Consider the following 14,243-nt stretch of genomic DNA (forward strand, 5'->3'; position numbering starts at 1 on the left):
AATTCGAACTCAGGACCCAAGAAAGAAACATGCTAAGAGGCAGGCACGCTTGGCAAACCCTCACTGTGATCAACTCCCGCCCAGAAACCTATGTCCCCACTGTGGAAGGATGTGTGGATCCAGAATTGGCCTCCACAGTCACTTACGGACTCACTGTTTAGACCGTGTTCGTTACTCGGTTACGAGTGATCACCAAAGAAGCAGAAGAATAGACTAGATCATGAAACAAGGGATGCTACAAACCTTCAAATTGCATGGGAATCTGGCCACCCAATTTAAGATCACAAATGGGAGGCAAACCCTCACTGTGATCAACTCCCGCCCGGAAACCTATGTCCCCATTGTGGAAGGACGTGTGGGTCCAGAATTGGCCTCCACAGTTTCTTACGGACTCATTGTTAAAATCATGTTTATGGAAGACAATCTTACTCAGCTACAAGTGATCACCAAATGAGGAGGAGGAGGAGGAGGGTCAGCACAGTCTGGAGCATCGGGAACCTTTCCCACACTGGGAGCATTGATACAGCCTCTCTCTGGTGTGGATTCGCAGGTGACTCACCAAATTGGTTCTCTGGCTGAAGCTTTTCCCACAGTGGGAGGACTTTTGCAGTTTCTCCTCAGTGTGGATCCTCCGATGCCGCATCAGCGTTGCTCTGTAACTGAATAATAATAATAATAATAATAATAATAATAATAATAATAATTTATTAGTTATACCCCGCCATTCTGGGCAGATTCCAACAAAGTATTAAAATACAATAATCCATCAAATATTAAAACTTCCCTAAACAGGGCTGCATTCAGATGTCTCCTAAAAGTCTGGTAGTTGTTTATTCCCTTGACTTCTGATGGGAGGGCGTTCCACAGGGTGGGTGCCACTACTGAGAAGGCCCTGTGCCTGGTTCCCTGTAATTTGGCTTCTTGCAGTGAGGGAACCGCCAAAAGGCCCTTGGCACTGGACCTCAGTGTCCGGGCAGAACGATGGGGGTGGAGATGCTCCTTCAGGTATACTGAACTGAAGCCGTTCAGGGCTTCAAAGGTCAGCACCAACACCTTGAATTGTGCTCGGAAACATACTGGGAGCCAATCTAGGTCTTTCAAGACCGGTGTTATGTGCTTCCGGCTGCTGCTCCCAGTCACCAGTCTAGCTGCTGCATTCTGGATTAGTTGTAGTTTCTGAGTCACCTTCACAGGTAGCCCCACTTAGAGCACATTGCAGTAGTCCAAGCGGGAGATAACTAGAGCATGCACCACTCTGGCGAGACACTCCATGGGCAGGTAGGGTCTCAGCCTGTGTACCAGATGGAGCTGGTAGACAGCTGCCCTGGGCACAGAATTGACCTGCACCTCCATGGACAGCTGTGAGTCCAGAATGACTCCCAGGCTGCGCACCTGGTTCTTCAGGGGCACAGTTACCCCATTCAGGACCAGGGAGTCCCCCACACCCACCCGCCTCCTTTCCCCCAAAAACAGTACTTGTCAGGAGTACTGTCTTGTCAGGATTCAACCTCAATTCATTAGCCGCCATCCATCCTCCAACCGCCTCCAGGCACTCACACAGGACCTTCACTGCCTTCACTGGTTCTGATTTGAAAGCGAGGTAGAGCTGGGTATCATCTGCATATTGATGGACACCCAGCCCAAACCCCCTGATGATCTCTCCCAGTGGCTTCATATAGATATTAAAAAGCATGGGGGAGAGGACAGGACCCTGAGGCACCCCACAAGTGAGGGCCCAGGGGTCTGAACACTCATCCCCCAACACCACTTTTCTGGGCACAGCCCAGGATGAAGGAGCAGAACCACTGTATAACGGTGCCCCCAGCTCCCAGCCCCACCAGACGGTCCAGAAGGATGTTATGGTCGATGGTATCAAAGGCTGCTGAGAGATCCAGCAGAACTAGGAAACAGCTCTCACCTTTGTCCCTAGCCCGCTGGAGATCATCCACCAGTGCGACCAAGGCAGGTTCAGTCCCATGATGAGGCCTGAATCCCGACCGGAAGGGATCCAAATGGTTCGCGTCTTCCAGGCGTGCCTGGAGTTGTTCAGCAACCACTCGCTCAATCACCTTGCCCAAGAATGGAAGGTTTGAGATTGGGCGGTATTGGCCGGGTCTAAAGATGTTTTCTTAAGAAGGTTTAATAACCGCCTCTTTCAGCGGTTCTGGGAAGGCTCCCTCACAGAGAGAAGCATTCACAGGTTTGAACATTTGACAGGTTTTCATTATTTTTTCCTTTTGCAAGACAGTAGGTACATTTTACACTAAAAAAGTTACATTTCGTACAGAGCGTTCAGTAGGGAGACAACGTAAAAGTAACATTAAAGAAATAACATTAGTACAGAGACGGTGAACACAATTATAATATCTCACAATGGCTGGAAAAGGAAGCAATACAGCAGACTATACCGTGCTTTTGAGCATCACAGGGAGCAATGCAGGGGGGCAGACAAGTGGGGAGACTTTATTGATAGCAAATATTTATTCCCTTATTGATACAGAGGAAAAGAAACCTTTATTCAACTCAAAATTCTTATAACACAATCAAAAATCATTCGCTGCTGCTTGTGAAAACATTCAGGAACTGCAAAGACCTGGGGACATTTTAAAAGAAAGCGGGGGGGGGGGGGGGAGATCACGTGGTCACTGAGTTTCTGAATCATTTCCAGGAAGGGAAACTCCCAGTAGCTGAAAACTGAGAAAGTGAAACTTAACTCGGATCTTTGGTGCGAGGGAGCCATGGCTGCTGCAGGGGGTCACATCCAGCGTCTCCGTGATGAAGCCACTTGCTCCATCTGCCTGGATTACTTCAAGGATCCAGTGACCATCCCAGAGTGTGGGCACAACTTCTGCCGATCCTGCTTGATCCAGTGCTGGGGGGAATCGGAGGCAGAGACTTCCTGCCCTCAGTGTAGAGAAAGAGTCCAGAGAAGGAGCCTCATCCCCAACCGGCAACTGGCTAATATGGTAGAAATAGCCCAGAATCTCAGCCTTCAAGAGGGAAAGGAGGAAGGAGGGAAAGGAGGAGTCTGCGAGGAGCACCAGGAGCCCCTGAAGCTCTTTTGCAAGGAGGATGAAGCCCCCATTTGTGTGGTTTGTGACAGATCCAAGGAGCACAAACACCACGAGGTGATTCCTCTGAAGGAGGCTTCCGAGGAATACAAGGTAGGAGATCCCTGGATCTTGAGGGGGAGAAATAGCTGTGGATTCTTCTTGGGAAGTTTCCTTTTTAATTCTCAGGTCCAAAGTAGGCATGGCATGAATTCATCGTTGTTTATTATGTAAAAAGCAGCCAAGGGGAAGCCTGAGGGCTCCTGGGATGACTCAGAAGAAGGAGTCACAGTCTTTCTCTCTGCCAGGGGGACAAAGGGATCTCCCTTGATATCCCTGAGTAGCATCTGCAAAGACTAGATAGAAGTCTGTAAGCAAGGGGTGACCTAACTGGGTCCCTGAGCCCCACAGGGATGCCACAGAAAAAAGGTAGCTGGTCCAGGGAGCCATGGACCCAGAAAGGTTGAAAATCTCTGGACTTTTATTTCCTTGAATAAATTACTTTGCTATTATAGCAAGACCACTGGGCGCAAGAAGCCAGCACACTATTCACCTCCTCTCTGTGTGTCTCAATCAAACCTGAGTTTTTCCTTTTCTCTTTAGGAAGAGATCTGTCGCCGCCTGGAGATTCTGAGGAAAGAGAGAGAGGAAATTCTGGCCCATCAAGCAGCTCTGGACAAGGAAAGTAAAGACCTCCTTGTAAGTGCCACTCTTATTACTAAGGAGGGAACAAGCACTTGAAGAGTCAGGACTGAGGAGGGGTGGGGAAATCTGCCCATTTCAGCTCCTCCCCATTTCTCATTTCTCCATATCAGTTTGTTTATTCATTTATTATTCTGAAAATGAATCAGATGTTAGGGTAGCTACTTCTTTGTATAAATATTTTTATATATACTTTACCCTCATAAATACATTTTTTGTGAACATTGTGAACATTACCTTGAACAATTCAGAGGTGTGGATTTCAAAGGATTGCTCTGTTTCGTTCTCCATACTTTTTCAGCAATAGCAACTTAGGTAAATTCACCTTTGAATGCAGCCAATTTGAGTTTACGGTGGTACCTTTAGTTACGAACTTAATTTGTTCTGGAGGTCCATTCTTAACTTGAAACTGTTCTTAACTTTCACTAATGGGGCCTCTTGCTGCCGTTGCGCTGCCGGCACACAATTTCCATTCTCATCCTGGGGCAAAGTTCTCAGCTCAAGGTAACTCTTCCAAGTTAGTGGAATTTGTAACCTGAAGTGTTTGTAAATTCACTTTTGAATGCAGCTAATTTGAGTTTATTTCCCATTGTTGTTTATTACATGAATAGCAGTGAAGGAGAAGCCTGAGGACTTGTGAGCTGAGAGGGTGGAAGCAGGTCAATTCAAATCCTGATTTGCCATAAAGATTTCTCCATAAAGAAAGAGTTGTCTTTCTAAATGTGTGCTATTGTTCATCTTTAGGAAATTCAGGGAGCTATGGGGATAAACTCTGCACTTTCTCTTCATCCGCCTCTGTTTCTGCTGCCTTCCTACACCTCAATGGTCCCAGTCTAAACTGAGGGTGTTTTATGTCCATGGACGTTCTCTGGACAGCTATGAACTCTGGTTATGCCATGCCCCAAATCCTGCAGGGAATATCCTGTGGGATGTTTATGGAGGCAGGAGAAGATATATTATTTTATTATATCCTTCCTAACTTTTGCCAGCAAGTTCTATAACTTAGCAGAGTTGTTAAATAATTCCCCTTTTAAATTACACAGCGGTTAGCTAGTTGCAGGCTCATCTGAACCTCACTATTTAGGATTCCTGGTTTCCCTATTTTATATCCGTCCTAAAAGAATAGACACGACCATCTGATTAAAGTGATCATAAAACTAGTTTACTTACAATCATCCAGTTCACAATAAGATCCCTGAAGGCAGACTTCATTTACAGAACAACATATAACTTTGTGAACTGAAATATACTCAGAGTCGCAAAGTGATTTCATGCTCTTTATTCAGCTCATAGTAGTGAGGAGGAATGAATGAATGTCCCCTCAAAGTATCTGCTTTATATACATTATTTACACAATGGGCTGCACATGATTGGCTAATTCCGGAATTCTACTGTAAGCCAATCAGGTTGTGGATTCACTTCTATCTGGAGCATGATTGGGTGGTTCCTGCCAACCAATCATACTGCTGCATTGTTCTAGGACCAATCAGACTGCTGCCTTTTGGATCCTATTCAACTCAGTACATAACATGAACCATCCCATTAGAGAAATAGTCTCAAGTGATCGCAACTGAGCAGCCACTTCTCCTAACTCTTAGGAACACACAATGGAGAAGACACAGAGCAGAACATGGAGGCCGTGTGCTCCTCTCCCAAGAACAGACCACACTCACATTAAGTCACATGCAAAGGAAGTCTGTCCCAGCTCAGGAGGAACTAGCAAGTTTTCTCCTGAGTGATACAAAGCATTCCCCAGCATGTGCATTGTAGGACTCTTGTATTTGACTGCAATATGTTTTTACATCCCACATATCCATGGCTAGGAAAAAAATGCTCCTTCCTTTAGGCTGTAGCTCTCTGCAAAATAGAAGTCAACAGGAACAGCAATGGAGAGGGCCTCCCCTCAAAATAAAGGTTTACTTCTTTAGCCACTGAAGGTTTCATGTCTATTAAAAATCAGAAGTGTCGTCCCTGTGGAATTCTCATAATTCTCTTCCTGATGTTTTGAAGGCTGAGCACCTTCCACACTCAAACCTCCTCTTTTCTTGCAGAAATTAACAGAAACGGAGAGGCTGAAGGCTGTGGAGAAGTTCAGAGAACTGCGCCAGTTCCTGGAAGAACAAGAAAAACGTCTGTTGACACACGTGGCAGAGGTGGAGAAGGAGATTGCAGGGAGAAGGGATGAGCAACTGGCCAAACTCTCCAGGAAACTCTCCTCTCTTGAGAGGATCATCCAGGAGATGGAGGAGAAGGGTCAGCAGCCAGCGAGTGAACTCCTGCAGGTAAGATGGTGGAAGGACAGCCCAAGGCTGTGCTCCAGGAAAAGGCTGCCCCTTTCATGTATGCAAGGAGTGCAGGGGCTGAGTTGATGGAGCCTCTAGTCAGGTTTGTAATGGACAGGAAGACCCAAGAGACCTGGGATGCTTAACTCACCTGAATGCAGACTAGAGATTTGTCTGTATTCTTGATGGAACAGGAGCTGATCTTCTGCTTTTTGCTGGTTATTTGTCTCCGAATGCCTTTCAGCTGTGGGGGGCTTCATCTAGGATGCGTTCAGGCCTCCTTCCGACATGAGCCAGTCTCTTCACCAAGCTTCTTTTCCCGTGCCCTCCACAACTTCTGGGTTGATCCCCTTCCCCATGGATACAGATCAGCCCAAAATGGTGCTCAGTCACAGTGACCAAAGAGCAAGACAGAGGGACTCATCCAGACTGCTGCTTGTCCCACCCCTTTCCTCCAGGAAAACCCGCTGTTTACTGCAGAATTAGAGCAAACCTCAGCCAGGTTTTCTCTGGATTGACGTTTGCTTTGATGTTGCACCAAGGAGCAGGTGTTTCCTGAGGGAAAGCGGCAGGGCAAAGACAAAACCACTTGGACTCATGTTTTCTGGGCAAAGGAAAAGCAGAAGTGTGGGCAAGCCCAAAGAAACACTGAGCTTTTTTATACGCCTTTGGAGGCATTTTATGCTGCAGGTGCTTTTTTTTATTTCCAGATGGAAAATAGAATTTGAAATTTGGGGACTGGGACAGTGCCCTGGCAGGATCATCCTGCAGGCTTACGTTTGTCTGAATTGCACAATGCAAACAGGATTAAAGTTATTAAAATATGGAAATGTGGAGAACTTGAAATTGGAACAATTAATAATATCAGATTGGAAAAATAAAAGCTGTGAGAAACCAAAACTGGCTGATTCTGCCATCCCTGCCAGGCAGACTGACATCCGAGGGCCAGGGTCTGAGGGGGTCTTCCTAGTGTGGCCTGTGGTGTGCAGTGAATTCCCTTCTTCTTTTCCCTCTAGGATGTGAGAAGGACCTTGCAGAGGTAAGTGGATCTGGCTCATTTCCATTAGCATCACTCTTTGAAGCTGAGATGCAAGAACCTCAGACATGGGCCCCCAGGGCTGCAAGGGGGGAGACTGTAGGACTCACTCCCTGCAGCATCTCACAGGTAAAAGTAGAGCCCCCTCTTCTGAATTTGTAGCCCCCCAATTCTCCCTCCAAGGATCAAGGTCAGCTGCCTCCTCCCTCCCTCCCCACATCACTTCACACAGGGATGGGGGCTCTTTTCTTTCTCTTGCACTTTCTGTTCATGGACTTTTTGGTAATTTCAAACATCTAGAAGAGAAAGTGCCAAAGATGCTTGGGAAGAGCTTAGGATGTACCAACAGATTTCAATGTCCAACTAGAAGCCCCCCAACTCTGGTAACTCAGCCCCTTTGGGGCACTAAGGGAGGGAAGGTCTGTTGGTCTAGAATGGGTGGGTTCTTTTTTTGGGGAGCATTTCCACCGTGAGAGGCTGAAGGTGGTCTTGAGTGGGGGGTGAAAGTCCGGTTGTTTCCTGCCTCTGGAGGGGAATCCCATTGGGCATGGAGTTGTGCCCTTCCTGGGTGAGAGAGGGGGTGAAGGGAGGGTGGAGGTTGTTCTCCTTGACCACTGGGCAGCTTTGGACATCACTCACATCCTCTGGAGAAGCTCAGGGAGGGAGGGGTTGCAGGCATTCCACCTCAGGGGTTTGGTTCTTCCGTCCTGGGACCTTCCCAGAAAGCTGTTAGGGGGCAGCATTGTTTGAAGCCATGGGAGCCCTCCGGTGGTGTCGCTTGGGGTTACATCTTGTCCCTTGTGCTGTTTAGCATCCTTACAAAGCCACTGACCAGGGCTTGGAGGTGGGTGTCAAGAGATGAAGCTGAATCCTGAAAATTACCTGTTGCGAAATGAACTTCAACTTTGTTCATGTTACTGAGATCTCCTGCAAGAATTAGGGAGATGGGGCCACAATGGGGCCATTCATTGTTTTTCTTTTCACCAGGTATGAGGAAAGAGGGAGTCCAGAGAAGCCACTGGCTTTCCCTCCAGAGCTGAGGAACAGGATCTTGGAATCGTGTGATCTAAATCACCTTGTGGAGGATACAATGAAACAATGGAAAGGTAATGAAAAATGGCTGCCAGGATTTCACCCTGGGAATTCTGTTACTTCTTCAGAACTGAACATGCCAGGCTCTTACTGCATGGAATTGAGTAACCCCAGGATACCTTCCTTCTTGGTGCTCCAGCCTTAATTTCCTGTCTCCCAGAATGGCCCATGTATATTGTGACGCTGGATCCTGTAAAGGAAGCCTGAACCAGAGTGTAGAGCAAAGTCAGGATTTTTTCCTCCCATGTGCATCGGTTTACAATTATATGGAACCTCCTTTTCCTTGTGGTTCCCTGTCTGCACAATCTGAGTTTGTCCTTTTGGAGGTTCTCCTGCTCTGAATGGAGTCAAAGGGCATTAAGAAGCCACCAGTTCCCCCTCTGCCTCCTGCTCAGGCTTGTTTCTCAGCCGTGGAGCCAAGGCCTGAGCTGTCTCCTCCTCAGACGTCCCCCTGCAGGATCAGCTCCTGTTACATCAAGAATACAGACAAATCTCTAGTCTGCATTCAGGTGAGTTAAGCTTCCCAGGTCTCTTGGCTGTTCCTGTCCATTACAAGCTAGAGGCTCCATTAACTCAGCCCCTGCACTCCTTGCATATATGAAAGGGGCAGCCTTTTCCTGGAGCAGAGCCCTGGACTGTTCCTGCCACCATCTTACCTGCAGGAGTTCACTCGCTGGCTGCTGACCCTTTTCTTCCATCTCCTGGATGATCCTCTCAAGAGAGGAGAGTTTCCTGGAGAGTCTGGCCAGCTGCTCATCTATATACTGCTTGTTTGTAGGGAAAAGCCTCAGAGCCTTACAATATCTTACAAAAGCCCTTAAGGAGAATCCTGCAGGGTCAGTCCAATGTCCATTTTGTCGAGTTCTCATGTATAAGGAATCTCCCTTGCATTTTGTTATCCCTCCACACAATCTGAGGATGCTATTTTGGGGCTTCTCTAGATTTGCTTGGATTTCCCCCTCGTGAAGTATGTTAAGAAGGGCACCCGCAAGCACCCAGTCCCTCCTCCACCTCCTGCCAGGCTGGTCTCCCAGCAGCAGAGGCAAGGCCTGAGCCACCTCTTCCTCAGTTTCAACCTCACCAGCCCTTTCTCGTGCTTCAGCCATCCCCATCGCCTGAGAGTTCCCACACTTCTTTTGTTAGATCAGCCCCATTCCATGAGGGATGACTTCCCATTGCATGAGATTCTTGGAATTACAGGGTAAAGCTCTGCCAATTCTTCCTCTGCAATTTGGTTTGTCAGCATACTTGGAAATTCCAGTTTCAACAGCTTTTCCCCACCAGTTCACTTGGGGCAGATGTTAAACCTTTCTTCATCCATCCAGTTCAGACCCCCATTTCACTTGTGGATTTTGAATGATTGTATTCCGCAATTTTTCTAGTATGGTTTACCATTTCTGATTTTCCCATGAAATCATGGAATGGCAGAGTTTGAAAGGATCCCAAGGATCATCTAGTCCAACCCCCTGCAATGCAGGAATCACAGCTAAACTCGTTAGTTGTTTTAATTCCTTAGGCCTAGTGATATTACATTCTCAAGAATTATATTTTGGAGAATAATTAACATCACTACTTAGTCCTACAGTTGTCGTCTTGGCATGATTTCATCTTTTGCTTGAAATAAGGAAACAACAGATGCTATGATTTGGTGATGTTTTGTAAAAAAAGATTTCTTTTTTAGCTACTGCATTGTAGCCTGTTAAGCCTGTCTTTTTGCTTCCTCAGATGTTCAGTCATTCAGAAATCTTCAGAGAGGTAAATTTCACCTGGAGACCCCAATTCACAGGAGGGGGGGACTCGTGTTTCATGGGGGTCAAGGGTCTCTTGTACCACAAAGGCAGAGAGGGTGGACTTGAAGGTGCAGAAGGGGGGGGGAGAGAAACTCCCCAGAAGGATCAGATAAAAGAGGGAAGAGTTTCATTCCTGCCTAGAGAGAGTTGGCTTGCTTTTCCATGTGACCTTTTTCTCAGACAGGTCCTCTATTTTCATGATTAAAATTTCTCCCCTGGGCGGATTTTTAAAATTTGGCAAAATGTCTCAAGTTGCTTGGTTTGGTTTACAGTAACCCATGAAAAAAATTCTAGTGCATTAGATTCAGATCTAAGGCACCCAGCTAAGCTAGCCTAGAGCAGAGAATCGCAACAGAGCAGCATCTTAAGCTAGCCACATCCTGTATAAAACCCTTCTCTTGTGGCTGAACTAAAAGGACTCTGGCTCAGCTACAAGATCTTGGAGAAGGAATCTGGGAGGGCAAGAGTTAACACCCCCCTGCCCTTAAGGAGAGTCCACATGTACATGTTTAACAGTTTAATAAATTGTTCTGTGCACACTTGCGTTCACAAAGATGTGAACACGAGCCCAAATACTTTAAAGTGGCAAGTGAGGGAGCAATTTGTATTATTATTATTATTATTATTATTATTATTATTATTATTATTATTCTTTGGTTGTTGAAAGTTAAGAACATTGCTACTAGCAGTATATCACAGCTTTGAAAGCCTACATAGAGTAGGGGTATTTAAAACGAGTGTCGTCATAGCGATCCATGGTTAAGAGTAGAAGTTGGCAAATGTGTCCTCTTTTTGCTCTTCGAAATACAGCAACTCTACACTTGCCTGCCATGAATGTCTAAGCCCCTAACGGGTAACTTTTTGAGTTATTCCTCCTTCTCCCAGGGAACTAGTCTTATAGTATATGTTACGTCCAAAAGAGAAGCATGGAATAAGCAGTCCTTTGTAAAATTGCCCTGCCACCTGCCTCCTCTTCCCTGGCGGCAAGGCCGAAACTTCCAAGATGGTAGAGAGGAAGGAAAGGAGAGATCAAGTGGGTGAGAGAGATGGGGAGCAGGAATAAACAGGCTCCCCATTTAACACCATTTTCACTTGTGGGCACGAGAGCCCAGAACATGACCCCAGTGAAAGTGAGGAGAGGCCTATATGTGGTTTTATGTTGTATTTTTATGCTGTGAACGCCCTGAGACCTATGGATAAAGGGCAGTATGCTATCATCATCATCATCATCATCATCATCATCATCCTTATTATTAGAACAGGCCAATTCCCACAGAGATTGTCAGAGCAAAGCAGCTTCTCTCCTCTCCTGCCTCCTCCAATTCTCCTCTCTTTCCCCTTAGATAACACAGAAGAGACGAGTAAAAGGTTTCCTGGGTGGTTTTTCCTCCTAGAAAATGCCTGGGTTGAGAGGAGGGCAGGCACAATACACATCGAATATAAGAAAGTGAAGGGAACTGATTTAAAAACCATCAAGGAAGATATTTTATTCTGATGAGAGTCTGCAAGGAGGAGTCTCAGTCTAGCATGCGATGCAAAGAAATCCCCTTGATCTGAAAGGGAATCTGGGGTTTTCGGGGGTTTTTTATTATTATTATCAGGATGTCTGTTTCTGTCTCTCGGCTGACTCTGCCTAATCTTCTCTTTCCCTCATTTCTCCCCAACAGCAAATGTCACTCTGGATCCAGACACAGCCCATCCCCAACTCATCCTGTCCAAGGATCGGAAAAGCCTGAGATTGGGAGACAAACCTCAAGCCCTGCCTGATAATCTTGAGAGATTCCGTTACCAGCCTTCTGTGTTGGGACGTGAGGGATTCACAAAAGGCAGACATTTCTGGGAAGTGACTGTGGGAAGTGGGGAATATTGGGCTTTGGGGGTCGCCAGGAAGTCTGTGGAGAGAAAGGGCCGCTTCTCCTTTAGCCCTGAGAGAGGGATCTGGGCTGTGGGGAAGTCGGGAGAGAAGTACTTGGCCTGCATCTCCCCTCATTACTCTCCTCTGTCCCTGAGTGAGAAGCCCAGGAGGATCTGGGTGACTCTGGACTATGAAGGGGGACGTGTGTCTTTTTCTGACGCTGACTCAGGAGCCGAACTCTACACGTTCTCAGGAGCCTCGTTCTCTGGAGAGACCCTCCTCCCTTTTCATCTGTGGGGAAATTATAAAACCCACCTCATTATCTCCTGAGGAGACTAAATCTGCCTCTCAGGCCCAGCAGGAGTTTCTCTCCAGACCAGAGTGACTGATATAAAAAACATTTACCCGCCAAGAGCAGGTTGGGCAGTTTTCCAAGAGCCCTTTGAGAGGATTCATTCCAGTCAAAATCAGCAGAAATAACCAAACAAAAATGGGTTGCTCTTGCTTTGCATTTTCCTTCCTTTTCCCAGAATTCCCTCTGCAGCTTACTTCTTAAAGAGACAGTCACACTTTTAGGAGTCCTAATAAATTTCCTCACCTTCAATCTTGTTTTCCATTTGAGATGTCTGATTTGGCAGAGGATGAGACTCTTAATCCCAGGGTTGTGGGTTTGAGCCCCACGTTGGGCAAATGTTTCCTGCACTGCAGGGGGTGGGACTAGATGACCCTCAGGGTCCCTCACAACTCTGTAATTCTAGGAAACCTTCCTCTCCACACAAGACCTTATGCAGTTGTGAAAATGCATGCATCATTGGATTAATAGAGGAGTATAAAATGAACCCCTTGACCCATGTCACGCAGGATAGCTTCTTGCTCTAGAGGCCTCAGATGGGAAGAAAAATAAAAAGAAATTGAACAGGGCATCATCTTCAAATGCCCTCTGCAAATACAGCCTCGCCATCCCCACACCTTGTCAGAAGTAAACCTTGCATTGAGTGGGGCTTCTGCTCAGTTAAATGTGTTTAGGGTTGATGCATTAACGTTCCTTATTTACAGGCTGGATTCTCTCTATCGGGGGCATCAAATGGGGTGTCCTCTGGATAATGCTGGACTCCAGCTCCCCTCTGACTCATTCAGCATGGCCAGGGGTCAGAGAGGATGAGAGTTGCAATCCAGGAGATTCTAGAAGGAGCCCCATGGCCTGTGCTGCCCCATACATTACACAGGGCACCTTCCTTGTGTTCCTGAGCCCCACCCCAAATACGCAGTGCTCCCCCAAGGAGCGTCATTTCGCCACCAGGTGCATCTGATTTCTCTCCTTGGATACTGTCAGAGCTACCCTAGGTCCCAGCTCACAAAGGACCAACGCTGCTTCGTTGTTAAGTATAAAAGTCTTTATTGAAGTTCAATTTCACTTCCAGAGCCGCAGCGCGCAGCCCCACGTCTAAAGTCTCAGACCACTGATGCTCCGTCTGAGTCTCCTCCCCCTTGACACCAATTTAAGATTCTAGCCTTGCTCCACCTTCTCCGCTGCTCCTTCCTCCTCTGGGTCCGCCTGCCCGCCGGGGTTCCGCCCTTTCTAGCCTCTTCTCCCGCTGATTCCCCTGAGCCTTCTCCCTCCCTCCGGCGGGCTTTAGGAGCTGGTTCCCCATCCGGGTCTCCTGCTGTTCCGCGCGCCTGCACATTTGAACTTGGCGCGCGCGCCCAGCCAGCAGCTTTCCTCCTGACCGTTCCACTGCTGCTGTCACTGCTTCCCCCATGGGGGGGGGGGCTAGCTGCAACTGACCTCCCCTCCGTTGGAGGCGTGGTCAGCCCTGACTCCCTCTCTGGAGGAGACACTGCTCCTGACACATGTGACTCCTCCCCCCCACTACGCTCTGGTGGGGAAACTGGTCCCGATCCTCCACTGCTGCTTTGGGGTTCCCCTCTGCCTCCTTGTTTCTGGTGCGTCCCCCCTGGGACCCCCCTTGCCCTGACCATCGGCGCCCCCTTCTGGGAATCTTCTGATTCGCTGGAGAAGCTCATGGAATCTCTAGGGCCACTGTCATACTCCCCTACGCTGCCTTCAGATTCTTCCCCTTCGCTCTCCCAATCCTCTCTCCCTAGTGCTCCTGCTCCTGATTCCCTGACAGATACTAACAGCTGGAACAACACATGCCTGTGGAATTGACCCCTCTCAAAGATCAGGCAGGACTCTCTGGCTCCACTATTGGCACCACTGACTACTGACCGGTGCAGCCTGCTCTCCTTTCCCTGCGTTTTCCACGGGGTGGTGGCACATGATGGAATAAAGACACCTCCCCCCCACCCCTGCCTAAGGGCTGCCTCCCCTTCCTCCATCCCCTACATGATGTTGGTCTCCTTTGTGTGTCATCATAGGTTCCCTGTGAGCCTCCACTCACCACGTGGAAAGACACAAAAGTGTCCCATTTGGTC

General features: G+C 47.7%; 3 protein-coding genes across 4 annotated transcripts in view; 2 read left to right on the forward strand and 1 right to left on the reverse strand.

The window, feature by feature from the left end:
* Positions 1-14,243, reverse strand: part of LOC310756746 (uncharacterized protein) — a 1,375,527-nt gene that overhangs the window by 1,110,444 nt on the left and 250,840 nt on the right. The gene's annotated exons all lie outside the window — the stretch shown is intronic.
* LOC310756757 (E3 ubiquitin-protein ligase TRIM11-like) overlaps positions 2,638-14,243 on the forward strand; it is a 31,926-nt gene continuing 20,320 nt past the window's right edge. Inside the window, 3 exon segments of the mRNA XM_083601432.1 lie at positions 2,638-3,164; positions 3,654-3,749; positions 5,804-6,034. Of these exon segments, the coding sequence (XP_083457558.1) occupies positions 2,739-3,164; positions 3,654-3,749; positions 5,804-6,034 (753 nt within the window). The 5' untranslated portion in view covers positions 2,638-2,738.
* Positions 8,725-12,411, forward strand: LOC310757261 (butyrophilin subfamily 1 member A1-like). Of its 2 annotated transcripts, none has more exons than XR_014545060.1 (2): positions 8,725-9,917; positions 11,620-11,738. XR_014545060.1 is itself a non-coding variant. In XM_083602553.1 (2 exons), exons 1-2 carry the CDS (start codon positions 10,787-10,789, stop codon positions 12,135-12,137), a joined length of 537 nt encoding a protein of 178 aa, XP_083458679.1. In that variant the 5' UTR covers positions 9,935-10,786; the 3' UTR covers positions 12,138-12,411. The 2 variants fall into 2 exon arrangements, 1 of the variants encoding a protein (XP_083458679.1); XM_083602553.1 differs by lacking the exon at positions 8,725-9,917 and adding an exon at positions 9,935-10,805 and having other exon boundaries at positions 11,620-12,411.

The sequence above is a fragment of the Podarcis filfolensis genome (assembly GCF_964270895.1).
Source record: "Podarcis filfolensis genome assembly, chromosome: 2".
Taxonomy (NCBI): Eukaryota; Metazoa; Chordata; class Lepidosauria; order Squamata; family Lacertidae; genus Podarcis; species Podarcis filfolensis.